Below are 27,512 nucleotides of genomic sequence, written 5' to 3'. Positions count from 1 at the left end.
CTACAAGTCGGAACCACCTCATGGTATGTACGACATGTCGGAACCCTCTAATGGTCTGTACGACATGCACCTTCTTGGATCCAAGGTGAGCGTGTGGTGCGGGGTGAATAATATAAGCACTAACACCAGGGGTGCATGTTTGAGCTTTCAATACAATTCACATCACAATGATTAACATAAAACTCACATGTGCGGCCCCGACACAATTCACATATATATATGCATCAAATACTAATTCACATATTTCATAATATGCATGCATGGCATTTTAAAACACACTTTCATTTAAATTCAATTTCTGGGAAAAATTAATAGTATATAGGTAAATACAGAAAATATTGCCCACTCACTGGTAAGTCGAAGGGTCGTAGCCCCCGTTGTGACATCCCACATCACCCAAGAGAGTGATCCTTAAATGTATATTCTCATCCCTACCTAGCACGAGGCCTTTTGGGAGCTCACTGGCTTCGGGTTCCATCGGAACTCCGAAGTTAAGCGAGTAGCGCGCGAGAGCAATCCCATGATGGGTGACCCACTGGGAAGTTCTCGTGTGAGTTCCCAGAAATAAAACCGTGAAGGCGTAGTCAGGGCCCAAAGCAAACAATATTGTGCTACAGTGGTGGAATGGGCCCGGGATGTGTCAGTTTGGTATCAGAGCCTAGGTTGCAGTCCTGTATAAATTGTTAATGCTCTAATGATCTTTTGGTGTCTTCTGTCAGAACTATGCCGCCTCGTAGGGAATCACGCCGTGCTACTGAGTCTAATTTTCCTGATATAACTCAATTAGGGGAAGCGATGGCCCATGCCTTTCAAAATGCAATCCGTCATCCTCCTCCTCCTCAGAGAACACCCCTGAAGACTATGTATAATCTGAAATTGGACCGTTTCATGGGTAATGAAGGTCATGAAGGAGCAGAAAAATGGTTAGACCATATTGAGAAGACTTTTCAGGTGATGCAGAGTCAGGGGAATCTTCTTGCTAATAGATGGGTTGAGACCATTACTTGGTTTTTGGGGCGAGAGCCAGCAGCTTGGTGGGTAAATCAGACTAAGTTTATGTCACCTGAGATGGCAGCTGACTGGGAAGTATTCAAAGAGAATTTTATGAAAAGATTTGTTTCTCTGGAGTACATTGATCGTAAGAAGCAGGAGTTCACTCAATTGAAGCAAAAGAATATGTCGGCACATGAGTATTACAGGAAGTTTACAGACTTGTCTCGTTATGACCCTGATACAGCTGGTAATCAGGCAGAGATGCTTCGCCGTTTTAAGCTGGGAACTAAGAGGAAATGGTGGACTTTTGCTAGTGCGCTTCCTTGCACCAATTATCATGAGTTTTCTGAGATTTTGGTTAGGATGGAGGATTCTGACAACCTTCCTAGTAACAGTGAGGATGATGAAGATAAGAATGATAATCAGAAGAAAGAGGATAGGGGTAAAGGTATCTCCACTCAGGGAACCCGTAAGACGCAGAATTTCAAGAAAAGTGGAGCTCGCTCGAGTTCTTCCAGTGGAGGATTTAGTGTCACAGGCCCGATGAGAGGTGGAAGATTTGCTGGTGGACCTAGGTTTCAGAGACAGAGAGATTTTGGTGGTGCTGGTGGTTCTGGTGCTCCGTTGTGCCGCCGTTGTAATTTCAGACATCATGGAGAGTGTATGAGAAGTGATGGTGCTTGTTACACTTGTGGACAGATGGGACATAGGGCTGCTCAGTGTTCCCAGAGTCAGTAGAGGTCTCAGCAGTCTGTTATGCCACCTCCAGCGCCGATTCAGCAAAATTTTGGATCAGGCAATTATGGTCAGACGGGTCGTGGTGGTGCTTACCATTACCAGGGTGATGCTGCTCCATATGCTTCCGGACAGTATCAGTATTCCCAGGATCCATATTCTCAGACTGGGTATTCCCAAGACCTTGGAGGTTATACTTCTTATTCTTCCATGCCAACTAGTGGATCTCAGTGGCATCAGGGAGGTCAGCCCCGACAAGGAAAGGTTACTGCTAGTGGTGCAGGACCATCTAGGCAGTCTAATCAGCCAGGACATAGACGTACTTCTCAGGGGCGAGGTAACCAAGGCAACAGAGGTCGTGGTGGACGACAGCAAGCTCAGGGACGTGTTAATCACATCTCACTGCAAGATGCTCAGAACCATCCAGATTTAATTATGGGTACGTTAATTATTCTTGGTCATTTTGCAAGAGTCTTGATTGATTGTAGTGCTACACATTCTGTGATTTATCATACGTTTGCTCAAATGACTCAACCTCACCCTACACCTCTAAGATTTGATTTAGAATTTGCTATGCCTAGAGGTGACAAATGTTATGTTGATAGTGTTTATCCTGGGTGTCCATTGATGGTGGATGGTGTGGTTATGCCAACTAATCTTATCCCGTTAGATATTGTGGATTTTGATGTGATTTTAGGGGCAGATTGGTTGCATTGTAATCATGCCCATATAGATTGTTACAGGAAGTCAGTTACTTTTCATCGTCCTAGATTACCAGAGGTTACTTTCGTGGGTGAAAGAAATAGGGTGAGATGGAACTTTGAGATTATGTATCGATTACAGGCAATTGAATCAGGTAACGATTAAAAACCGTTATCCATTGTCTCGTATCGATGATTTGTTTGATCAACTCAAAGGTACGTGTGTGTTCTCTAAGATTGATTTGAGATCTGGCTCTTATCAGTTGAAGATTAAAGATGATGATGTACCTAAGACGGCTTTCAGGACCCGTTATGGGCATTATGAGTTTTTGGTGATGCCATTTGGATTGACTAATGCACCTGTAGCTTTCATGAGGCTAATGAATGAGGTATTCCAGCAATATCTTGACAGGTTTGTCATTGTCTTTATCGATGATATTCTGGTATACTCTAAGTCAAAAGCAGATCATATTCGACATCTTAATTTAATATTAAAGAAATTGAGGGAGCATCAGTTGTATGCCAAGTTCAGTAAATGTAAGTTTTGGTTGAATGAAGTGGCATTTTTGGGGCAAGTAGTATCGGCACAAGGAATTCAAGTAGATCCTCAAAAGATAGCAGCAGTGGAGAATTGGGAACAACCACGAACCGTCACTGAGGTACAGAGTTTTCTGGGTCTAGCAGGTTATTATCGATGGTTTGTTCAAGATTTTTCTATGATTGCCTTACCACTAATGAAGTTAACCAGAAAGGATGTTAAGTTTGAGTGGGACGAGAATTGTGAGCAAAGTTTCAGCAGTTGAAATATTGCCTCACTCATGCTCCGATATTGGTACTTCCTGATGATAACGGTAACTTTAAGATTTACAGTGATGCTTATTTAAATGGTTTGGGATGTGTTTTGATGCAGCATAATAGAGTGATTGCCTATGCTTCTCGACAGTTGAAGATTCATGAAAGGAATTATCCTACTCACGATCTTGAGTTGGCAACCATTGTTTTTGCTTTGAAAATTTGGAGGCATTATCTCCATTGTTTCACAGATCATAAGAGTCTTCAATATTTTTTCACTCAGCATGATCTTAATCTTCGTCAATGAAGGTGGATGGAGTTACTAAGTGATTATGACTGCACTATTGAGTATCATCCGGGTCGTGCAAATGTGGTAGCTGATGCACTGAGTAGGAAACCTCAAGGTCGACTCAATGCTTTGTATGCTTGTCGTGTTCCTCTTCTTGCAGATTTGAGAGCTCATAACCTGTACCCCTGATGTTAGTGCTTATATTATTCACCCGCACCGCACGCTCACCTTGGATCCAAGTAGGTGCATGTCGTACAGACCATGAGAGGGTTCCGACATGCTAGTCGTACAGATCACTAGAGGTGGTTCCGACTAGTAGGTGACCTTAGATTATGTGCACAGATGATTGATGAGAGAAACACTAGAGCGTATTATTACACCATCCTTGTTGTACAGACTACTTCAAGTAGTTCCGACTTATGTGCAGAGTAGTGCCGTACAGGTCACCGTGGTGACTTCGGTTGGTTTGGATATTGAGCTGTGGAATTAACCATACAGGACCAACTGCAGGGTCTCCGGTTAATTCATTATGTCACCTGTTATATTAATGCATTCTTAATCTGTTATTGACATTATGGCATGGCATATTTTATGGGTTTTGATAAAGAATTGTGATTTGAGATATACGAAGATTATATGCATATTATGTTATTTTCTGGGAAAGTATACAGGTTTTACAGCGAGGGGTTAGAAATGTTTTAAATGAACTGTTTTTGAAAAACTTTGGTTTTACTGACCCACTCAATTTTGTTTTGCACCCCTCCAGGTTATAGTTAGCAGCGTTGGTGGCCCACGAGGATTCCCACGGCGTACTGACAGACTACATAAATGTAGGACTCACCTGCGGGTGTTGTAATTTAGTTATGGTCCTACTTGACTGCACCTAGTACTTATGCTCTGAATTTGTGTGTTTCACACTTAAACTTATTGTAGCATGCTAGTTGGATATTATTGCTAGTAGTTGGGTTTTATTCCTTCGTATTTCTCTTATCTTTTGCTTCCGCATCGCACTTTTGGTTACGTCACGCTCACGTGATGGCCATCACGCCTTGATTCTAGGATCGGGGTGTGTCAGTTTGGTATCAGAGCCTAACCCTGGCCGTGGTGTGCCGACGAGGACGTCGAGCCCCTAAGGAGGGTGGATTGTGACATCCCACATCACCCAGGAGAGTGATCCTTAAATGTATATTCTCATCCCTACCTAGCACGAGGCCTTTGGGAGTTCACTGGCTTCGGGTTCCATCGGAACTCCGAAGTTAAGCGAGTAGCACGCGAGAGCAATCCCATGATGGGTGACCCACTAGGAAGTTCTCGTGTGAGTTCCCGGAAACAAAACCGTGAGGGCGTAGTCGGGGCCCAAAACAGACAATATCGTGCTACGGTGGTGGAATGGGCCCCGGAAGTGGTCCGCCCCAGGCCGAGATGTGACACCCGTAACGTCCTTGAATGCGCTCGTCCTCGGGATAGGTATCACCTATATGCGAAACAACTATAAAAACGTTAATTAAAGCACATAACCGACAATGCATAATAACTTCTCATACGATGCTCAATTTGGGTATACGAATATACCACGGTGATCTACTCGACGTCACGGATGTCGAGGTATTTTTAGAAAAAAAATTGGACTTGCCACACGCCCCCACGCATCGGGAAGGGCACGGACCCACGCGCCCCCACACGCGACATCTTCTTCCTCCAGTCGCCGGACTAGTTTCGCCGGCGCCGGAAAACTGGAGATTTTTCAATCTTTTTGTTCTCCGTCATTTCTCCACCATTTTCTACGCATTTTATATTAAAATGAAGCCCTAAGCATGTAGAATCACATTGTACTAGTTTAAGGCTCTAAAAATTATGAAATCTCATCGGAGAAAATCCAAGAAAACCGGCCAACTTCGAACCCTACGATCCCGACGTCCAAAACCTTCAAACTAAGTACTCCGAGCTTCCTTGGGACCTCACTAAGCTCCCTATAAGCTTAGAATTCCCTGAAAATCAACAATTCACGTGTGCATGAACAGTGACATCAAACTGGGGTTCGGATTTCACGTGATTTCAAAGGTTCTAAGTTCCAAAAATAGTACCATTCAACTCAGGAGGTTGCAAGGATGAAGAAACTCACCTTATTGACGTCGATCCGTGATGTTTTGAGGGATTTTGGGTTCTTGTCCGTTCGGTTCGAGAGAGAGAGAGAGAGAAACTGAGAGGGAAGAGAGAGAGGGCACGGGATAGGAGAGAGAGAGGAGTTTGATGGTGAGGGTAGGTGGTCCACCTAAGTCCCTAACCACATAAAAAATGCATACAATTTTAATCCCATTAAATTTCCAAAACTTAGAAAAGTATGCACTATTCAAATAATATGACACACATACCTTTGCAACTGCTAAGGGCAATTCTGTCATTTCACACCCATGAATATAAAATTCCGGAACGGGCTGTGACACTCTAAATTCAAAAAAAATAAAAAAATAAAATTCCACGCGGAAATTTTAAATTTCTATGTTTATGAATCCAAATAAGAGAATTGGTGCAGTGAATTTATAAATTCTAACTTTTATCCAAATTCCAAGTTTATTTCTCTTATCCAAACATAGCATTAGTTTACAAAATTTAGTTTAAGAATTTAGTCTCCAGAGAAAAGACCAATTAACAATTTTGCTTCAATTTGCCCCAACCCTTGCTCTCTCTTTCTCTCTCTCTGTGAAAAGCCCCAAGAGAAACCCTTACTCAGCCACCGGCCTTAGCCTTTGGCTTTAGGGTCAGTGGCAACCCTGAAAATCTCTCACGTTTCCTTCTACTTTTCTTTCCTCTCTTCCATTCCTTGTCTTTTTTATGTTTTTTTTTAGCTTTGTCACATATCTGAGCTTTGGTCTCATTTTTGTTCCCTCTCCTCAATCATCGGTCGCTCACTGTCATCCCCCCCCCCCCAATATCTCCATATCACACCATGTTCTCCTACATCCCTCATGATGCCCTTCATCTTTCCCAACAATGAACCATGATTTAAATTTATTAGTATTGGGCTCTATCTTAAATCGAGACCCAACCCGTACAGCTCACTGTCGATTCGGCTTACCGGAAAAATTGGGTAAAGTGTGGAATGATTCACGTCAGAACAAGGGTGTTTTACACACCCCCTTCGCCCCCCTTCCCCTATTACGTTTGGTGACTTTTCTTACAGGTGTGCCTATGATGGCTTTGGCTTTCGGTGGATTGATTATGTGCAATACTCTTAGATTTGGGTTTTTGTAATACCCTGAAATTTTAAATATATGAAAATGTGGAGAAAAATCGAAAATAAATTGACTTAGAAAAATTGAATTGAGAACTGTTAAAGTTTTGTTTATGGAAATTATTATAAATTATGTCGTAAAATTTATCGAAAAGTGAAAGGATGAAAATGCATGCCTCTAGTTGGCTAAATTGAATTATACGAGGATGTACTTTATCCTCATATATTTTATCATATTTCTTGACATAATTGAATAGAGAACGACCCTACAAGTGTGTAGGCGAAAACCATTTGTCAAACGAAGTTATAACGAATAAAATAGAAACAAACGAAGATAGGGGCAAAATGATCATTTTGCCATGAATCTGGAATGCTCCAGATTTGCTGGAGTTTTGTTTGGGTGTAGAAAAGCCACGTGGTGGTTGTGGTTAGAGGAGGAAGAAAGGAGGAACCAACAAGAGGAGGGAAGAAAGAAAAAAAAAGAAAGAAAAAAGGGAAAAGAGAAGGGAGAAGAAGGGGGGACTGCCCAATCAGGGGGAAAAGAAAAGAAAGGGACCTAATAAAAAACAAGAGAAGGGAGAGAGGTGTGGGACACTGGATCCCTTCGACCCGTTCCCTTTTCGTGCCCGATCCGACGGAAAGAAGGGGTTCCGATGCAATTTCTAGCCAAATGGGTGCAAATTGCACCAAATTATCACTTGGAAACAAATCCCCAACCTTCCCTCTTCCATTTTCACCCAAATTTTATTGGGTTTGAGCTTGAATTCGAGTAAAACGAAACCCGTGGGTTCCGAGGGTGCCAAGTCGAAATCCAGCAATCGTGAGAGTAATGTTAACCACCATCACCATCAAACGACTTCTCCTGAGGTCAGGAACAAAGCCCAACCATTTTTAGGGCGGTGGTCTTGCGGATTGGTCGAATTGAAGAACACCCAAATTCTAGGGTTCCGGTGGGTTTGAGTAAAATTGGGGCTTTTCCCGGCCGAATTAGACTTCGACATAGGTATAAAAGTTGTTCCTCTTGACATGCTCTACATTTCTATAAAATTTGAGAAGTTTTAGAAATAGAAGAAATTTAGGGATTAAATTGATAATTTAATCGTATGTTTTGATAATTAAAATATGGATATAGTTTTGTGAGGAATTAAGGGATTGAAGTTGTAATGGTAGTAAATTAAACAAGAGTTTAAATTGGGTCTATCATCAAAATTATTTCCCGAAAATAAGTATTTTAGGGGCGGGGCGTTGCAGTTTTGGTTCGGGTGCATTTTTTTGTTTGGTGCGATGTCTTTCTTCGTGGAGGTAACGGCGGATGTGGCGGTGGTGACCAATTTTTGGCTTCAGGATTTGAGGGTTTTACTGTTTATTGTTTCTTTTGTAGCCTACGGGCCTAAATCAGTGTGGCCCTCTCTTTGTAGCTGGAGTTGTAGCTCTCTTTGTCTGAGTTTGTCCTCTATCTTATGTTTGCTTTGTTGTATAAGGCTTTGTGCTCTATTTAGGCTTAGACCTTCTAACACAAATTGTATCTTAATGAAGCTTCATTTTCCACCCAAAAAAAAAAACAAAAACAATTTTGCTTCAAGTCACGAACTTTTTCTCCCCTCGTCTTCTAATTTCTAAAATTTCAGACCAGTAAGAACCAGCTATAGAGAGGAGCTAGAGAGAGAGAGAGAGAGAGAGAGAGATGGTTCGTATGCGGTTACCGGGAGGGACAAAGAGAGAGACAACTAGTCGTGGGGAAGAAATTGGCGACCAAGTTGATTTACTCGACTTACAACGTGAAATTGGTCAAGGTCAATTTCTCCCATTTCTCCGTTTCTTTCTGTTTGGTGGTTTAGGGTTCACATATGAAAGTCATTCGTTGCTGCAACTATGATTTCTTTGCACTTTTTCTCCGAATTTCAGCTGGAAAATGTTTTCTCTTCATCCTTTCATGCAAAAAATTTGTAGGAGTTTGAGTAACCTTAAGTTTTTCTTCCAAATAGTCAGAAGCGCTTTTGGTCGTCAGAAAGTCCTTTTAGCTCTACCAGGAAGAAATCGTAAAAAACTGGCCTTTAGAAATTTTCAGCTTTTTGTAAGATGACGTATTTAGAAGCACTTTTAATTGTCAGAAACACTTTTAGTTCAACAAGACACAAATCCCGTACGGCCGTGAACTTTTTGTAAGATTATGCTTTGCCGTAAAGGGACTGAGATTTTTAGTGTGGATAGCAGATGAGAAGGAAAAGCATAAGATTGGGGATCAAACCGATGGCTTTGCTACAGTCTCAGTTCAAAGTTTCCATGAGGTACAATACAAGATTGCTTCTTTTTTCCGCCCTCGTCATTTAATCTCGGATTTGGCTTTAAGAAGTATGTTGGTGTGACTTGTTTGATCTGAATGCATATCTTGTCAGGAAAACATGAAGCTCATCCAACTTGTTTCCGAAACCAAAAACGCGAAGGTTGTCGCTTTATCAATCTGATTTGGATGTTCTAATTGGATGTTGATGATTTATTTGGTTTGATTTCTGTTTGATGTTATTGTTATTATATTCCGAATGTGTTTACAGAACACCGAGATCTTGCTTAAACTTTTGGAAGACAGGACGTATCCTTTTGCTTCGTGATCTGTTTGATTGTTTGTTCATTTGTTTTCGCTTGTTACTTTTACCTTTCGGGTTTCTTAATTCACTTTTACAAGTAAATGTGTGGAAAACCTTGTGGAGTTGGAAAAAATCAGAGAGGCGAACAAGGCGCTTGGTAAGGAGGACGACAGGGTAAGTTCAACTCATGAAGTCGCAACACAGCGATGATTTAACATGGATTAACCGGTTTGTGTATGTTTGCGTATGGTAAGATTATTAAACTGGACGTTGTTTGACGTGTGCATCTGTTCATTCACACAGGATGTGAAGGATAAGAAGCCGGAAATTCAGAAGCGGGATGCAAAGAGGAAGAGGCCAGCTGAGAAGAAGCAAGAACTTCAGAAGAAGGATGGCAAAGAGGAAGCTTCCTCGTCCAGACCTGGTAATTGACTTGACATCTCGCGTGTTTGAGATTTTGAAGTTTCTGTACTACTGCACCCGCATTCTTTTTGACGTTTGGTAAATTCCTGCAGCTTTGCAGCCTAGTGGTGATGAAATAGTCCGAGCTAGAGAGAAGGCACAGAAGAAGATACTCCCCTGCCCCCGTTGTGATAGCAGGAACACAATATTTGACAAGTTCAGTCGTAACAATCTCAGTAAACCGGTACGTTCATGCAAAGATTGCAAAAGAAGCTGGGTTGCACGCGGGAACTTGGGAAGAGGCTAGTGTTTACAGCTCCATAAAGCTAGGGTTAGTGCCTCTGTAAGTTTCCGTTCTGATTTTGTAAATGGCATAGGACTCCAAGTGTAGATGGCACTAGGAATAATTTTGTTAAGTGCCAACATGTATATGTATGTACCCATGAGGAGGTGTGCAGATCTTACTAAGTATGTATAAATTATGTTTTATGGTTGACAATTATATGTGAGTCGAAAGTTCATGGCGGATCGATGCTAAATATGTATAACTTCGTAGGCAAAATCATGAAAGTTTAGGAACGTATATATTCAAGTTCACAGACCAAACGATGGTTGTATGCGGCAAGATATTTAATGATCGATAAGCAGTTGCTTTCGGAAAGCAATTGTAAGCAGCAGAGACTACTGGCTGGATTGTATGCGGCCTAGTGGTGATGAAAAAGCCCGAGCTAGATAGGCGGCACACAAGACAATACTCCCCTCCCCTCGCTGTGCACGATAGCATGAACACAAGATTAGGCAAGCTCAGCCGTAACAATCTCAGTAAACCAGTACGTGTATGCAAAGATTGTAAAAGAAGCCGGGTTGTACGCGGGAACTTGAGAAGGGGCTAGTGTTAGCAACTCCGTAAAGCTAGGGTTTGTGCCTCTGTAAGGTTCCAAACTGATTTCGTAAACGGAGTAGGACTCCAGGAGTAGATGGCACTAGGTGTCATTAGTGCCAACGTATATGTGTATCCATAAGGAGGTGGTGCAGGTCTTACTAGTGAGGACAGTTCTTGATTGTTCAAGAGTATATTATGGTTGACAATGATTTGTGAGTCGAAAGTTCATGAAGGATTGGTGCTCAATATGTTTAACTTCATACGCAAAATCACGAATGATCGAAACATATATATTCGAGCTTATTAAACCAAACAATAGTTGTATATGAAAAGCTGTAATGATCACTAAGAAGTTGCTGTTTAGGAAAACAATTTGAGCAGCAGACACTGCTGGTTTGATTGTACTAGCATTTATCCCTCTGGTGATGGAGCAAAAGCAGGTGCAGGAGAAGGGCCATCCGTTTCATCAACGCGCGACAAACCGAATTTCTTTATGAGTTCCTTGGCAATAAGCTCGTTTGCACTGTCTGATGGATGGTACTCATCCCAAAAGAAGTATTTGCTTCTGTCACTGCACAGTACTGATGCAGGGACACAAGTCAAAGCCGGTCGAATTATTCCAAATGAGCAGCACGGTGAATCCGCATTGGTGAATCCTGCCATGGTCGGAATTCGAATACAGAAAAGGTCAGTAGAGAAACGAGGAGATATGTTACATGTTCTCTGTTCTGTCTTAACATACCGTATTGGATTGGATTGGTGATCACATCGTTGACGACATCATAAGCATCACCAAATCGATAGGTTGCGTTAGGAAGCTTACTGGACAAGTCTTCCATTAGCTTGTTTCCAGCTTTGTTGAAGCTGAGAGCTAGTTTGTTTGACCTCTCTTGGCAACCGTTAGAGGTACTTAGCACCCTTTGGAGCGGAATACAACCCATTGGTCCTAGCCCAAACACTATCAGCTGCCTCGCCCCTAGGCTGTGCAACAGCTGCTCGAAAGCACGTAAAACCCTAGTCAGGAAACTACGTACGATTGACTGGCAGAAATTGATAAAAAATAAATAAAAATAACTGATATTCTAACCTTAAGTTGTCTTTCTAGAGTTCCCATTAGGTATTCGATGAATGTTTGATCGTTGTAACTCCACGAATCTCTGTAAAGAGGCATCAAGTAGTTGTTAATGAAGTCGTTGCTTCCTAAAGCGACCACATAACGAGCGTCTTGGAAGAATTTCTCCGCTGCGTTTGCGCCAATTTTGCTTTTGATCAGTGTTTGTGTCCCTTGAAACAGATCGATCTGCCTGTAGAGCGAGAGCTTCTGAATCTGCAAACACAATACTGATCAAATCACGCACAATCTTAATTAAAAGCTCAATCTTCATGTGGTTTTGTTACATTTAAGGTTGCAACTTACAAAGTAGCCGCCGGTTTCATTCAAAATCCCTCCACCTCCAGAGGCATAGTTTACTCCTTTTTCAAGTATCATGTCTTCGGTCAATGACGGATCAAGAACCGCCGGCGGCCTTGGGAGCCCCATGTTATCACCTAAATAAACAAACAAGTTCAGCATAAAAATAAACTCGACGAAAAACTATATGTTTAAGAAAGACAAGACGTCCTGCACAGAGTCAAAACTGTTGCAACATATGTTACCTATTATATCAGCAACTGTACGGCCATTAGTGAACCTGCCATTGGGCAGTCCATTGCCCATATCAATGCCATACCAAGGCAGGCTTGCTTGGGCGAGACTCCTGCTCAAGCGCTTGTTGTTTCCAACGTCGGAGAGGGAGTCCCCGAATATAAACTGCACGATTTTGCAGTCGTGGCCATCAATGAGGAGGCCTAAGACAGTCACGGCCGCCATCATTGCTGCTAGAGCTGTGAACTTCATGGCTGAAAAACTCGAGAAAATGCAGATATTTTCAGGCCTTCCAATGTAAAATGGAAGACTTGGGTTTTGGATCAAACACAATGAGGGAGAATTTATAAGTAGGAGGCGTTATTTGGGATTAGATTTCGTGTGAAATTTGGGGAAGGACTAGAAACTGTGTGATGGATTTGGGGAAAAACAGAGAGGGTAGCTTCGCTAGCTTGTCGGAGAAACCAAATGTTACTCGGACGTACCTAAATGCAACTAACCATGATTGTCTTTTGTTACAAGTTTACAACGGTACGTGCCCCAAAATTCCCAATTACGAAAGTAATTTTCGCACTCTCTTTTTGTCTGTTTATTATTATTATTATTTTCAATCTTTGTATTGAGTAAATCAAAAGAGAAGTATTGTAGAAAGAATGAGAGAAGTGCAGAAGAAAACACGAGAGTGTGAAAATTGCTAGCCTTTCTACAAGCCTTGAACCTTAGTGTTGAATCCAAACAATTCAAGAAAATATATGAGTCATGATAATTTTATTTTTTTTAACAAATGATACTATATACATTAATGGGGGGAAGTGGGCTACTAACTCTCACAATATGCTAGCAATAATGTGATTCAAATTCGCATTTGGCGAGAATCGAACCTAAGACCTCTCACTTACAAGTGAAGATGAATACCACTAAACCGTAATACTAAGTAGCAAGTCAAGATGATTTTTCATTTGTGAAAAAGGAAGTATGGTTTCACCTACCTACCAATGTGGCCTTCTCTTTCAACATGTTGGCAAACCGTATATTCTCATTTTCTAAGTTTCTTCAAAGAAAAGAAATTCAGGAGGCTCACAACTTCAATTCCTTATTTTCTCCCCTAATTCCCTCTTTTAATTGACAATACTTTGTGCACGTAACCCACCCAAAGTGAAACATTTACCAAATGGGTTTACCTTTGATTTTCCTTTTTACTCAAGACAACCACTACAACAACAAAAAATATTATTAAAAAAAAAAACTTAGCTTTTACAATTAATTTTGATTAAGTATTGAATTAATGATGTTGGCTAGGGTTGGGCAAACAGGTCTTGGACCTGCGGGTCAGGACGGGTACGGGGTGGGTACATATATTGCAAATTCAAAACGGGGTTGGGGCTGGTACAAATTTAAGAGAAAATGGGCCCTCGACCCTAATTGTTTCCATCGTTCATTATAGGGAGATTAAATTTCCACCGTTTATTTCTTAGGTTATGTAGAATTCTCCAGACTTCCAGACTTTCAGACCTCTCAACTTCTCCCTCATAATCTCTTTCTCCTGAACTTACACTTTGTCCCCGTCTCTGTCGATTGAGGTCCATCCTACCCACCACTTGACCACCATCTCCAGCGTCGATCGAGGTCCATCCTACCCTCTTTTAATTGACAATACTTTGTGCAAGTAACCCACCCAAAGTGAAACATTTACCAATTGGGTTTACCTTAGATTTTCCTTTTTACTCAAGACAACCACTACAACAACAAAAATTATTAAAAAAAAAAAAAAAACTTAGCTTTTAAAATTAATTTTTGATTAAGTATTGAATTAATGATGTTGGCTAGGGCTGGGCAGACAGGTCTTAGACCCGCAGGTCGGGACGAGTACGGAGTGGGTACATATATTGCAAATTCAAAACGGGTTGGGGCGGGTACAAATTTTAGAGAAAACGGGCCCTCAGCCCTAACCGTTTCCATCGTTCATTATAGGGAGATTAAATTTCCACCGTTTATTTCTTAGGTTATGTAGAATTCTCCAGACTTTCAGACCTCTCAACTTTTCCCTCACAATCTCTTTCTCCTGAACTTACATTTTGTCCCCGTCTCTATCGATTAAGGTCCATCCTACCCACCACTTGACCACCATCTCCAGCGTCGATCGAGGTCCCTCCAACCCGCCATCAGGACGAGTTCATCGACGTTAAGAATTTGAGGTCGATGAGCCCCTTGCTGCAATCTTGCTTCCAAATTTTAAGAAACCCGGATTGGTTTTGATTTAGGTTTCCTAAGGGTTTTAGGATTTTGTTGGTTGTTTGGTTTTTTGTGGAGTTTTGGGGGAATTTTCTGATATGGGTTTTGGTTTGGGGGTATGTTTGATGTAGGATTTGCTTGATTTTGACTTGATGTGGGATTTGCTTGATTTTCTGATAGGATTTATGTGATTGTACAGATCCCCTACTCCCAGATTACCCAACTTTCTTTCTCCGTTCTCGTTCTCTTCTCCATCCCACCCCTCAACTGCGTCGACATCACAACTGCCACCAGGCCCATCGAATGAGTCACAACTCACGAAATCACCTCACCATCTAAGAAGATGAAGATTGAGAAGCTCCAAATCGGAGAAGACGAAGATTTCGAAGCTCCAGATCAGAGAAGACGAAGATTGAACCTGTGGAACTGGCCCGAATTAGCCCATTTGAAACAGGTCGGGTTAGGTCGGGTTCCAAAATTTGAAATCCCATTACTCGCCCTAACCTGCCCCGTTGCATTTTCATACGTGTTCGATCCGGTCCCTCCAAATTTGGGCCTGATCCGTCCTGTGCCCAGTCCTAATATTGGCATTTCATATATATTGGTTAACAAACATAATGGCATGTCTAATTATTATTATGATCCTACTTGGATGCTTTAGCCTTTAGAGGAACAATTAAAGAAGATATTTGCCAACTCCACTTTGACAAGTTGAAAATATATGACGAGATAACTTATTTGAGACGAACTCTGAGAGACGTCGTCGACCCCATTTTGCAGTGTGACCTTGAGGTTTCCGCGACCGAGGACTTCTGCTTCTTGGTTATTCTTAGCTGCACGATAATTTATTGGACTATCATAAATGGTTGACCCGCAAAATCCAGACAGTTAAGATTCGGAGAGGATCTTAACCCCACACAAATGAGAGATTTTTCAGTATGACCGGTACACGAGGTGGTATACTACGTGTTACTATACAAATTGTGAGATATGTGTGCTAAAAAGTTAATAACTTAAAAAATAAAATTTCCCACCACTCCTATTAAAACACGTGGTGTACCATTTGTATTCTCGTCACAATTAAAAATTTCTCTGCACAAAGAGATAAATTCACTGACATGGCAAACAACCACTGGTTGCATGTAAATGATACCAGAGTCTACAGAACCAGACAAATCCAGTACAAAAGTACACAACGTGGCAATGTTATCACCCCCTCCCATTTCCAAGCCCAAAACAAACAGGAGCCGGCTTTTTGTCCTCCTAATTTCTATACACTTTCATCCCTTTTTATTACGTGTAATTACGGTTAAGTTACGTTAATATTTTATATTGATTTTTTTATAGAGATGATAAGATAAAAAACAATAATGATATAAAATATTAACGTAATTTAATTGTAACCGCTTAAATAAAAAGGGATGAAAGTGTATGAGAACCGGAAGGCTGAGAAGCCAGGCCCAACAAACATCAAACCAAACCCCTCCTTTCCTAATCAATAAAAATCCAAAAAAATCCAACTCATTATCCACAAATCATTTCAGCCCTCCATTCCCCCAATCCAACGGCCAACCTTCCCACTCGTATCCCAAACCATATCCACCAAAACATAAAAATAAGAAAATAATTCACACTATTGCCACTCTCACACTCTCCTCCTCCTCCTCCTCCTCCTTCTTCTCCTCTGCTTCAGCTGCTCCGACCGAAAAAATGGCCTCCATAGCCCTCAAATCCTTCATCGGCCTCCGCCAAACTGCCGCGGAGAAACCCCATTTTACAATCCAAGCAAAACCCATTTCTCCAAACCCCTCAAACCACCGGACCCTCCAAGTCAAAGCCGCCAAAACCAGCCCAAAAGTCACTGGCCGAAACCTCCGCGTCGCCGTCATAGGCGGCGGACCCGCAGGGGGAGCTGCCGCAGAAACTCTCGCCAAGGGCGGCGTCGAGACGTTCCTCATCGAGCGGAAAATGGACAACTGCAAGCCCTGCGGCGGCGCCATCCCGCTCTGCATGGTGGGCGAGTTCAACCTCCCACTGGACATCATCGACCGCCGCGTCACCAAGATGAAGATGATATCGCCGTCGAACGTGGCAGTGGACATCGGGCAGACCCTGAAGCCGCACGAGTACATTGGGATGGTGAGGCGGGAGGTGCTGGACCAGTACCTCAGGAACAGGGCGAGTGAGAACGGCGCGACGGTGATAAATGGGTTGTTTCTGAAGATGGATAAGCCGGGAGATGGGGAGGCGCCGTACGTTCTGCATTACACGGAGTACGACGGGAAGGCCGGCGGCATAGGCGTGAAGAAGACGATGGAGGTTGATGCGGTGATTGGAGCTGATGGGGCGAATTCCAGAGTGGCTAAGAACATTGATGCTGGTGATTATGAGTATGCCATTGCCTTCCAGGTAATTAATTATGAACTTGCCTTGTTTTTAATTTGTTTTTTGAGCTTTGCATGTGTAGACATTTTGTTTTCTTTCTTGAGCTAACGAAAGAAATGGTGAAATTTCGTTCTAAGATTCATAAAGCCGACTTCATTTATTGAAATATGACTTGGTTGTTGTGGGAAATTGCGATATTCAAACATGTCTAATCTCAAATCCTGGGTGCAAGGTGACCGTGACCGACAAACTGGCCTAACTCACGTCTGTGTTGAAAATTGCTACTTAATTATAAACTTAGGGGAAGAAAGTAACTTTTAGTTTAATTGCAGTCAAGTTGTGTGCTTTGTGTTTTTAATGACCACCTAATCTAAGTTGCCGAATGATTAACAAATTCAAAGTTTAAGAAGTTTGCTTTACTGAAAGTTTGATCTTAGCCAATACTTTCTGGTGTAACACTTGAATGTTCATTTGGTTCAAATGTTTGATTCGTTCTTATTAATTAAATTCTTGGTTTCTGCCTTTTACAGGAGAGAATCAAAATCCCTGATGACAAGATGGTGTACTATGAGAACCTCGCCGAGATGTATGTTGGCGATGACGTCTCGCCAGACTTTTACGGGTGGGTGTTCCCGAAATGTGACCATGTAGCAGTTGGTACCGGCACTGTGACTCACAAAGGAGACATCAAGAAGTTCCAACTAGCAACAAGAAACAGAGCCAAGGACAAGATTCTAGGCGGCAAAATTCTCCGAGTGGAGGCACATCCAATTCCAGAACACCCCCGGCCACGAAGGTTGGCAGGCAGAGTAGCACTCGTTGGTGATGCAGCCGGTTATGTAACTAAATGCTCGGGCGAAGGCATCTACTTTGCAGCAAAGAGTGGCAGGATGTGCGCCGAGGCAATAGTTGAGGGCTCGGAGAATGGGAAGAGGATGGTGAACGAGGCGGACTTGAGGACGTACTTGGAGAAGTGGGACAAGACTTACTGGCCTACTTACAAGGTGTTGGATGTGTTGCAGAAGGTGTTCTATAGGTCAAACCCCGCGAGGGAAGCGTTTGTGGAGATGTGCGCGGATGAGTACGTGCAGAAGATGACGTTCGATAGCTACTTGTACAAGAGGGTGGTGCCGGGGAATCCGTGGGAGGATTTGAAGTTGGCTGTGAATACCATTGGGAGCTTGGTTAGGGCTAATGCACTTAGGAGGGAGATGGAAAAGATTAATGTATGAAAGGAGGAAGGCTTCTTGGTGGTGTAAAATTTTTTGTTTTTGTATTCTTTTTCTTGCGTTGAAAAGAGACTGTAAGAAAAGACAACTTGAATCTAACGGAAAATATGACACAGAACCGAGCGCAATGACGTTCTAGGATTCATATAGCCGACCCCATTTAGTGTGAAAAGGCTTTGTTGTTATTGTTGTATTCTTTTTCTTGCGTAATGAGGTACAATCTCTTTGGAATTCCATATTTGTTACGAGGGTTTGTAATTGTGATATAATATCAGTGTTAAAGGTTTTGTTGTCTGTGAAATTGTGAATAAATTAGAAAAGGCATGAACCAAGCCTTATTATGATTTATCTTTTGAACTTTTAATTTAGTTATGAACCCATCTCCTAATTTTTATTACGGGCTAATTTGGCATTAACTATCAAATTTGTCAATTTCTCTATCATGTCCATTTCAATTCGGGAAAAGAGAACAAATAAAAAATTAACTTCATTATTATAAACTAAATTATTGAATATTTCAAACAAATCTCAAAATTCAAAACTACCTGTTATTCACTAAAAACCGAAAATTCCTAATAATAAACCAAAAGTCCCGACTTGATTTTCATACCTTTTATTTATTTGAGTTACCGTCACAATCTCATTTTTCAGTATGAGTGATCCTTCCTCTTTCAAACAGCTAATTTTCATAACTTTTTAATTTTTTTAGTTGTACTAGTATGATGTGTCTGAAGATGTGTGGTATTTGTAGATGGGAGGTAGGTAAATGTGGAACTAGATCCTCCCCCACTGGATCTATATATACTGAAACCTGCTGAGCAGACGATCTAGGCAGTTGAAATATAATCAAACGGTTACAATTATTATAATTTTTTGAAAACCTTGTTTGTAGCTGTTTAATCAAATTTAAACTGTCTGATTCTCCTGCTCAGCAGGCTCAGTTTTATTGGATCCGGTAAATGTCTATACACAACAGCCCCATAAACTTTAATTCTTTATTTCAAGTTTCTTGTCAAGCATCTACTTCTTATTTTATTCTAGATTAATCTCAGCCGTTGGAAGGGATCAGAGGCGCGATGAAGCGAACAAAATTGGTAGATTCCGTGTGCATAGGGTCCCCCACACATTAAAAATTGAAGACAACGGTGTGGATTCATCCGAGGTCTTTTGGCGGAGCTTCTCACGATCTCAAAGGGCAAAACCCCAAAAGGTCCAAAAACCCACCACTTTCTCACTTCTCTTATAAATCCCTCCTTTCCCCATTCGCGTCTCCGTAGCTCTCTGGTTGTTGGCCTTCCTCTTCCTCCTCAAGGTTAGGACTTTTCAATCAATTTCTGAAGATTTAATTTGGGTTTTATTGCTTTGGTTCGTACATTCACGGATCTGTGAGCAATAGTTTCAGATCTCATGGGGTTTAATTTGGGTTTTTTTTTCGAATTTTCCCAGCTGTGTAGTTCTTCATTTTTTTTGCTTCTGAAATCTGAAAAATGGATTGAAATCTTACCTTTTTGAATCCTGTAGACACCAAGAATTTATTTTTTCATTTGGTCAATTGGGTTGCAGTTCAATTGATATTTAATCGTGTAAAAATGTTTGCTTTTTTGTGTTTATGAATTCGATTGAATTTGTGTGCTGCAGAGCGTGAGAGATGGCAGCAACATCAGCAGCTACCTTTTCCATCGGAACCAATTGTTCCCTCGGCCACAAGGCGGCGTCGTTTCAACAGACAAAGCCTTGTGCTTTGAGGTTCAACTCCCAAAACCTTCTCAAGAGCTCTTTCAATGGGCTCAAGGCAACCACATCTTTCAATTGTGAAACCGAGACCTCGTTCTCGGGCAAGGAAACTGCCAAGGCTCTTCGAGCTTCTTTCGCTCGAAAAGCCCACAAGGATGCCCAGGTGGTTCAGTCTCAGTTCCAGCCCCAGGCCTCTTATAAAGTAGCTGTTCTTGGAGCTGCCGGTGGGATTGGTCAGCCACTGGCTCTTCTGATCAAGATGTCGCCTTTGGTCTCCTCCCTGCATCTTTACGATATTGCTAATGTCAAGGGTGTCGCTGCTGACTTGAGTCACTGCAACACTCCCTCCGAAGTTCTCGATTTCACTGGAGCAGCTGAGTTGCCCAGTTCCTTGAAAGGTGTGGATGTGGTGGTCATTCCCGCTGGAGTTCCAAGAAAGCCTGGTATGACCCGTGATGACCTCTTCAACATCAATGCCGGCATTGTGAGGAACTTGATCGAGGCTGTGGCTGATAACTGTCCTGATGCATTCATCCACATTATCAGTAATCCGGTGAACTCCACGGTGCCAATTGCTGCCGAAGTTCTGAAGCAGAAGGGTGTTTATAACCCTAAAAAGCTCTTTGGTGTTTCTACCTTGGATGTTGTGAGGGCGAACACATTTGTTGCTCAGAAGAAGAATCTGAAACTGATTGATGTTGATGTCCCGGTTGTTGGAGGACATGCTGGGATAACTATTCTGCCCCTGCTATCCAAGACAAAACCCTCAGTCAGCCTCACTGACGAAGAAGTTGAACAACTAACTGTTAGGATCCAAAATGCTGGAACTGAGGTTGTGGAGGCAAAGGCAGGTGCTGGGTCCGCGACTTTGTCAATGGCATATGCAGCGGCTAGATTTGTTGAGTCATCTCTGCGTGCACTGGACGGAGATGGGGATGTCTATGAGTGCTCTTATGTAGCATCTGATCTGACCGAGCTTCCATTCTTTGCATCAAGGGTTAAGCTTGGAAGGAACGGAATTGAAGCTTTCATACCATCTGACCTCCAAGGTTTGACAGAGTATGAGCAAAAGGCTTTGGAAGCACTCAAGCCGGAACTGAAAGCCAGCATTGAGAAGGGTGTTGCTTTTGCCAACAAGCAGACCGCGACTGCTTAGGCCGCTATTATCGGAAGCTTCTATTATTACCTCATTCCAGTGAATGCTTTACAGATATTTTTATGCGGATTTAGCATTACATCAGTACTTTCAGTTTTGTAGAATGAAGTCGATATCCTTTCAGCCATCTGTGTTGAAGCGATTTTCGGAAGAAGAAATATAGAGTTGCTTCTGTTGTTGTAGATTGAAGAATATTAGCCTTCTCTTGCGGAAACTTGTAGTGACAGTTTTGAAATAACTTGGCTGGTCGATCATGAGTTTTTAGGAATATCATGTATTTCTATCATGCGTGCATGCAAGGGTTAGTTTCCGATGCAGCAAATAAATTCGAAAGAATATGAATTCGTACTTTTCAATTGCAATACTTGTTTTCTTGTTCTACAAGCTTTCTTACTTTCGATACTTAGATTGTTCGAAAAGATCACTTATCGTACAAAATGAATGTTTACAAAACTTGCCCTCATAGAATCTATGTGGGGGGAAAAAGATCACTCCGCAAATTTCAACAGATTTGCCTGCAAGCAGGCCGTGACTGCAAGTATTGTTCTTCGGAAGCTGAACCGTCGTCTTCTGTTCATCGTGTAAAGTTTAGGGCACCAATAGTTACTTAACTGTAACTAAGTACCACCATCCATTTCATCTGCAGAAATTGTTCCCAGTTGCTCACCTTTTCTGCAAATCTTGAATTTTCCTACCAATAGCCATTGCAGGAGCAGTGTCCCTCCCGGAAATGATGAAACCGAGTGCGGTCTCTGATAATTACCTCTCTGTTGTAAACCCCTGAGAGAGCCATTGCGAAATTGTGGCAATCAACGCAAATGCGAAGATTCTTGGCCACTCTGATTGGAGTGCCGGGAGGAGTTGACAGAACACCGAAAGCAATAGCCAATTTCTCGCTGTGGTGAGAGAGGGCATGCCCCTTGTCTTCTGCTCCCAAGTTGTGCAATTCAGATGTTACATCTGCAACATAACCAGCAATCTTCAGCTGGCTATTAATCTCATCCAGCATTTTGTAGATTTCATCCTTCCGCAGATGTGAAACATCATCCACAACGAACTCGTGTGCTACTCCTTTCAGTTCAATCGTGCTACATCCCGGTGTAGTTTGAATTGCTTTTTCCTTCATAAACTTCCTCACTTCTGTTAGCTTCTCCCAGTTCCCAGCTGAAGAGTAAATATTCATCAATAGAACATAATCCCCAGCCTCTTGGGCCTTGAGTTCAATCAAATGGCCTACCACTCGTTCTGCAAGGGAATCATTTCCATGAATTCTGCAAGCCCCGAGTAAGGTCCTCCATATTGTAGGATCTGGTTTGATATCCATCGACGTTATGAGCTGATAGGCCGGGTCAAGTTGACCAGCACGACCCAAAAGATCAACCATGCACCCATAGTGATGGACATTTGGCACTACCCCAAACTCTTTGCTCATAAGATCGAAAAACATCATTCCTTCATCAACCAAACCGCAATGGCTGCAAGCACAAAGAACTCCGGTAAAAGTCTGATCATCAGGTAAAACACCCATTTTCTGCATCTCTTCAAACGCTTCAATAGCTTCTCTACCATAACCATTCACTGCCAACCCTGAAATCATCGCACTCCACGAAACCACGTTTTTATCCCGCATTCCCTTAAAAACCCCATAGGCCTTATCCAAACTCCCACAACGTGAATACATCGATACAAGAGAGTTGCACAAATTTGAAGCACCACCGTAACCGTGATCCTCAATGTACTTATGAACCCGTTCGCCAAACTCCAACGCGTTCAAGCTGGCACAAGCTTGTAGCACAAGCAAACACGTAACGTCATCAGGCTCACACCTATGTATCTCACTCTGCATAATATCAAACAAACCCAAAGCATCCCTTGTCCGGTTGTTATGCAAACAACAAGAAATCAATACATTCCAAGCCACAGTATCTCTCTTGGGCATTTCATCAAACACCTGACACGCTTCATCATACTTCCTGCAATTCGAATACAAATCCATCAAAGTGGTCAGCAAAAGACTGTCTGATCGATGCCCATCTCTCAAAATCCTAGCATGCACCTGAATCCCACCCACCAACGACGAAACTCTAATGCAGGACTTGATAACAAAAGACGACGCCATAGCGTCCGCGCAGAGGCCGCGCCGCCGCAAATCTCTGTACAGATAAAACCCCTCCGCCGGCGAGTCGCTCTTGGAGTAAGCTCTTATCATTTTGTTGTAGTGAAAAGCCGTCGGCTTTTCGATTTGGTCGAAGAATTGGCGGGAATATGTGATGCTTGTCAACGGGGAAAGAGCGACGACGACGGACAGGAACTGGAAGGAAATGGTGGGGTCCAGAACGAGTGATGTTCGAAGGGTATGGGCGTGGATTTGGAGAAGATGGGATTTTGTGGTGCATGATTTGATGAGGGACAGCAAACCGGTTGATGAAGAGGTTTGAAGTAGTTTCTGGTACGAGGTTTGAGCTTTGGTTGCGACTGGAAGCGCTGTCATTTTTTCACTCTCATGCTCTTGCTTGCAAAGAAGTCTAATGTAAATTTTTCAAGAGACTTTGGGTTGCTTGGAATTGTAAATCTAGAAAACACTTTTGCTCGTAAGCGTTTTTATTAGAAGCGTCAATCAAAAATAATTTGGCATATTTTTCTTAATAAAGTACTTCTATCAGCCGGTAACACGTTTAAATTGTAGAACGCCAAAGTAAATGCCAAGTGTAAGTGTTTGTATCATGAATGGGAGGATCCTTCGTCTAGTCGCCTAACCACTTGTCATGTTTGATTGAAATGGCAAGAGAATAAAATCTCTTGTATATTACTCTCGTTTTGTCCACTGGTATCGAGAGATTTTTAAGTGTGTCAGGAACACAACTCGGTACATCAAGTGTCAATCACTTATATTATGACACTAGGTATATCGAACCGTGTTTTTAGCACACTAAAAATGTCTTGTTATCATCGTATGAGAGTTACCTTACGAGATAAAGTTATGTAAGATTCTTCCCGGAATGGAACCACAATAGTAGAAATTCAGAGCCCCATTGCTCATGAAGTTACACACTCGTAATACATCACTAAAATTAAAAAACATGGAGCCTAATGAGAAAATTAAAATAAAAAAAAAAACACATGAAAACTAAATTAAAATTAGAAAAAGCAATTCCAACCGATTAAAATTTAAAATAGAGTGTTGCATGCATTGTTATTTGAGGAAAAAGAGTCGGACAAGAGAGACTTAATTTCTTCGTCTTCATCGTCAGCATCCATCGAGCTTGTTGGATACTGAATGTTGCTGCAACTGAAAGATGATAGCGATTGTCCCATAACATTCATCCCCATGATCTTCCTCTTCTTGTAATTGGCTTTGAAGCAGGCCTGCCTCAAACGCTTCGTATTGTCTTCAAGCTGCATGTCAGGCACTTCCTCCAGCAGCTTCCTCTCCCTCTCCAGCAACGTGATCGCATTCCGAAGCTTCTCTGAGCTCTCTTCTCCTTCCTTTCCCAACTCCTGCATGAATAAAAACGATATAATCAGTACACATTAAGTTTTTTCGATTCAAACGCGAAAACGTACAAATATGTAACGCCTATTTATGAGCACTAAAAATTGGATGAAAAACGTTGGTACGTGCATAAAATTATTAGTTATTGTTACGGGGTTAACCTGAATGTTTCGGATTAGGGTTTGAAGGCTGTTCAGCTTCCGGTGAGGCCACCGACGAATGCCTAACTCCCGACACCTTTTTTTGAGAAGGGTTAGCCCTACGTTGAGTTCTTTTGCTGCCTGAGTGATTGGCATGTAAAAGTACTGCGAAACGGTCTCTCTTGACAACATTTTGGAGGAAGAGAGAGAGGAGCTTGATGATCTATGTCTTTTATAAGAGTGTGGCCTCTTACTAATCACCTTATTTCTCTCTTCCCTTGACTCGTTCTCGTCAGTTATGCCATTTTCTTCATTTTCGCATGTCGGAAGCAAAGGTTGCTGTTGTTGTTGTTGATATTGCTGATGATGATTGTGATTAACCTCAGTTAACCCAGCGCAGAGATTACTAGAATTAACTCCCAACAAGACCGTTTCGTTTGCAAAGAAAATTCCATCATCTGCTTAATTTTTTATACGTTAGATTAACTTCAACTGTACATCAAAAACGTAATCAAAATACTAACAGGAATACTGAAACACACCTTCTAATACAGTTCGGATTGGTGGAATGTCGAGTGAGGAGTAAATAGGATCAATATCCGCGCAGCTCTCGAGTGGAAGAGGATCAAGAAAGCTATGATCTTGTACGATTGGCAAATCAAATTGCCAATCCAATGCAGCATACCCCCTTCAAATAATTTAACATCCACAACAGAAATATTGAAGAATATTATTACATATAAATCAATATTGCATGACAAAAACAAAGCTTTTGAAACCAAAAAAGAAAAAAACAATACAGTTAAACAAGATGATATATATATATATATATGTATATGTATATGTATGTATAGATGTCTGCAAACATCAGTAATATTCACACACACACCTGAAATCATGTGCAGTGGAAAATGTAGGTTGATTCGGGAAGAAAAATGGGTCTTCACCAAGATCCTTGACGACGTCATACTTGGCCAGCCAACCCATCAGTGAATGACTTGTCATTTGATGAGAGAGAGAGAGAGAGAGAGAGAGAGTACAGCAGGAGGAGGAGGAAGAAGGAGAAGAGACGAGTGGGTATATATATCAAATGGATGAAAATCCCATACATGAAGTGTTATTCATTCATTGTTCACTTTGCGTGCTTAATTATTACCCAGTGAGAGTTACAAAGATGTATTAATTGAGGAAATTATCTCCTCGTAAACACATAATTATTATTTTTTATTTATTATCGGGAGTTCATGATGATCATTAGCCTACATGAACGTGCGCCGCCACAACTCCCACCACCACAGGCCACCTAATTAATTTGATTATTCTTCCTTTCTCAGTTTCTCTCCTATAATTTCTTTCTTGATTTTGCTAATTAACCATACTCTACTCAACTGAAATCATTCTTTTCTTTTTAATTTGTTTGGCTGCAATATAATTACTTTAGGACTTAGAAGTGGAGAAATTTTTTATTATGACTGGAATAAGGGTGATACATCACGTGTTTTTATATAAGTGGTGGAAAATTTTATTTTTTAAGTTATTAACTTTTTAACACATATATCTCACTATTTTAAATAGTGACACGTAATGTACCATTCTATATTCCGTCACACAGAAAAAAACTCTCCTTAGAAGTGGTCTGCATGCTTGCCATGTGTCATCGATTTCTTCTTCCGAAGCTACCTACCTATTTGCTCGGAGTATTAGTAATCTTGGAAATCTGCGTATTAGTATTGCTATAGCCGTTCTATGTATATGTATATGATTATCATTTCCAGTCACGTTTGTTCACCTTTTGCAATTATTACATGTCTTTTGTTCGTCCTTTGGATCGAATTGTATATAGGTGAAAATAATTTTTCAAAATCCTAATTATTTTTAGGATCATCACCCTTTTCTCTGTATAGAGGTCCAAGGATATATGAGCACAAGAAAAAAATTAGTTCATGCGTGTGATACAGGTTGAAATTTCCGATAAAATTTTAACAGGGGCCGCATATTTTTATTTGTGAATGAATATCGTATGGCATTACATTGATTTACCCTATTCTTTTAATTGGAAAAATAAGATTATACATTATATTATCAGTGGTGTTTTTGTTCAATTTTTTTTAACTCTGGAAAATAACGTGGCTCAGATTAATTACACTGCAGAGAGTGGATTGGGTTTTAAAATAGATGCATGTAACGTACCAAATAATCATTTACAAAGTAATGGTTAATCATTTTATTAAATTTATTAGGATAGAAGGGGATGTTGATCAGGCATAATTTTCTATCAACAGTTAGAAATATTTTGATTAATTAAGCAGCCATTTTCGTTCTGGTTATTGCGTCTTAGTGGTGGCCAATTATTGCCATGGCCAATTAATCCACAAAAATGGGGTGATTGTTATGCAGTTAATTATTATTATTTGAGTTCAAATTCTCTCTTCCAATTTTTTCTCAAAAATAAAAATAAAATAAAAATAAAATCTCTCTTCCAATTTATCAAAAATATGAAATAACAAGTACCGAGAACTTGATTAATATTGTGGTTAATTAATTCGCGTTATAAGCCGAACAATGTGCGAAAGAAAATAAAGAAAAGGAAGATGTAAGAAGTTTTGAAATGGGCGTTTTATATTTCTTGTGTTTAAGGTGTAAAGAACTCATCTTAGCCGGTAAATGTAAATAAAAAATTACAGTTAGTTGGTGATAGCCTAGTTCGATTTTTAAATTTCTCAATTAAAATACTCTAATGAATGTTTACCGAGCATTATAATGAAATGGATATTACCAGCAATGATTCCTCAACTTAACCGCCTCTCGCACCTCGAACCAATTGGCCCGACTCATACCCTTAACTTCTCACGTTTTTGGTTTATAAAAAAAAACGATAGGAACAAA

At 41.2% G+C, this 27,512-nt stretch overlaps 7 protein-coding genes across 7 annotated transcripts; 4 read left to right on the top strand and 3 right to left on the bottom strand.

Annotated features, from left to right (window-relative positions):
• Nucleotides 1–723: 723 nt before the first annotated feature.
• On the top strand, nucleotides 724–1,731 carry LOC139196938 (uncharacterized). The gene has a single exon (XM_070823300.1). It carries the CDS (start codon nucleotides 724–726, stop codon nucleotides 1,729–1,731), a length of 1,008 nt encoding a protein of 335 aa, XP_070679401.1.
• A 6,451-nt stretch (nucleotides 1,732–8,182) lies between these two features.
• On the top strand, nucleotides 8,183–10,228 carry LOC103438175 (cyclic dof factor 2-like). Its single transcript, XM_029104024.2, has 7 exons — nucleotides 8,183–8,535; nucleotides 8,957–9,030; nucleotides 9,139–9,186; nucleotides 9,295–9,332; nucleotides 9,426–9,501; nucleotides 9,631–9,751; nucleotides 9,843–10,228. Exons 1-7 carry the CDS (start codon nucleotides 8,427–8,429, stop codon nucleotides 10,034–10,036), a joined length of 660 nt encoding a protein of 219 aa, XP_028959857.1. The 5' UTR covers nucleotides 8,183–8,426; the 3' UTR covers nucleotides 10,037–10,228.
• A 660-nt stretch (nucleotides 10,229–10,888) lies between these two features.
• On the bottom strand, nucleotides 10,889–12,654 carry LOC103437825 (GDSL esterase/lipase At1g74460-like). The gene is made up of 5 exons (XM_008376331.4): nucleotides 12,269–12,654; nucleotides 12,030–12,160; nucleotides 11,700–11,939; nucleotides 11,355–11,604; nucleotides 10,889–11,268 (listed from the first exon to the last, which is right to left on the bottom strand). The coding sequence occupies exons 1-5, from the start codon at nucleotides 12,507–12,509 to the stop codon at nucleotides 11,024–11,026; spliced, it is 1,107 nt and encodes a 368-aa protein (XP_008374553.1). The 5' UTR covers nucleotides 12,510–12,654; the 3' UTR covers nucleotides 10,889–11,023.
• Nucleotides 12,655–15,952: 3,298 nt separating this feature from the next.
• LOC103437824 (geranylgeranyl diphosphate reductase, chloroplastic) lies at nucleotides 15,953–18,451 on the top strand. The gene is made up of 2 exons (XM_008376330.4): nucleotides 15,953–16,898; nucleotides 17,405–18,451. Exons 1-2 carry the CDS (start codon nucleotides 16,200–16,202, stop codon nucleotides 18,104–18,106), a joined length of 1,401 nt encoding a protein of 466 aa, XP_008374552.1. The 5' UTR covers nucleotides 15,953–16,199; the 3' UTR covers nucleotides 18,107–18,451.
• Nucleotides 18,452–19,223: 772 nt separating this feature from the next.
• Nucleotides 19,224–21,355, top strand: LOC103437822 (malate dehydrogenase, chloroplastic). Its single transcript, XM_008376328.4, has 2 exons — nucleotides 19,224–19,415; nucleotides 19,742–21,355. The coding sequence occupies exon 2, from the start codon at nucleotides 19,752–19,754 to the stop codon at nucleotides 20,991–20,993; it is 1,242 nt and encodes a 413-aa protein (XP_008374550.1). The 5' UTR covers nucleotides 19,224–19,415; nucleotides 19,742–19,751; the 3' UTR covers nucleotides 20,994–21,355.
• LOC103437823 (pentatricopeptide repeat-containing protein At3g47530) lies at nucleotides 21,320–23,620 on the bottom strand. The gene has a single exon (XM_008376329.4). It carries the CDS (start codon nucleotides 23,482–23,484, stop codon nucleotides 21,685–21,687), a length of 1,800 nt encoding a protein of 599 aa, XP_008374551.3. The 5' UTR covers nucleotides 23,485–23,620; the 3' UTR covers nucleotides 21,320–21,684.
• A 541-nt stretch (nucleotides 23,621–24,161) lies between these two features.
• LOC103438174 (protein RKD2-like) lies at nucleotides 24,162–25,613 on the bottom strand. Its single transcript, XM_070823299.1, has 4 exons — nucleotides 25,516–25,613; nucleotides 25,169–25,314; nucleotides 24,648–25,084; nucleotides 24,162–24,491 (listed from the first exon to the last, which is right to left on the bottom strand). The coding sequence occupies exons 1-4, from the start codon at nucleotides 25,611–25,613 to the stop codon at nucleotides 24,162–24,164; spliced, it is 1,011 nt and encodes a 336-aa protein (XP_070679400.1).
• Nucleotides 25,614–27,512: the final 1,899 nt, after the last annotated feature.

Source organism: Malus domestica, chromosome 06, assembly GCF_042453785.1.
Source record: "Malus domestica chromosome 06, GDT2T_hap1".
NCBI lineage: Eukaryota > Viridiplantae > Streptophyta > Magnoliopsida > Rosales > Rosaceae > Malus > Malus domestica.
Note: the sequence above shows the minus strand (reverse complement) of the source record. Positions and strands in the feature narration are given on the sequence as shown.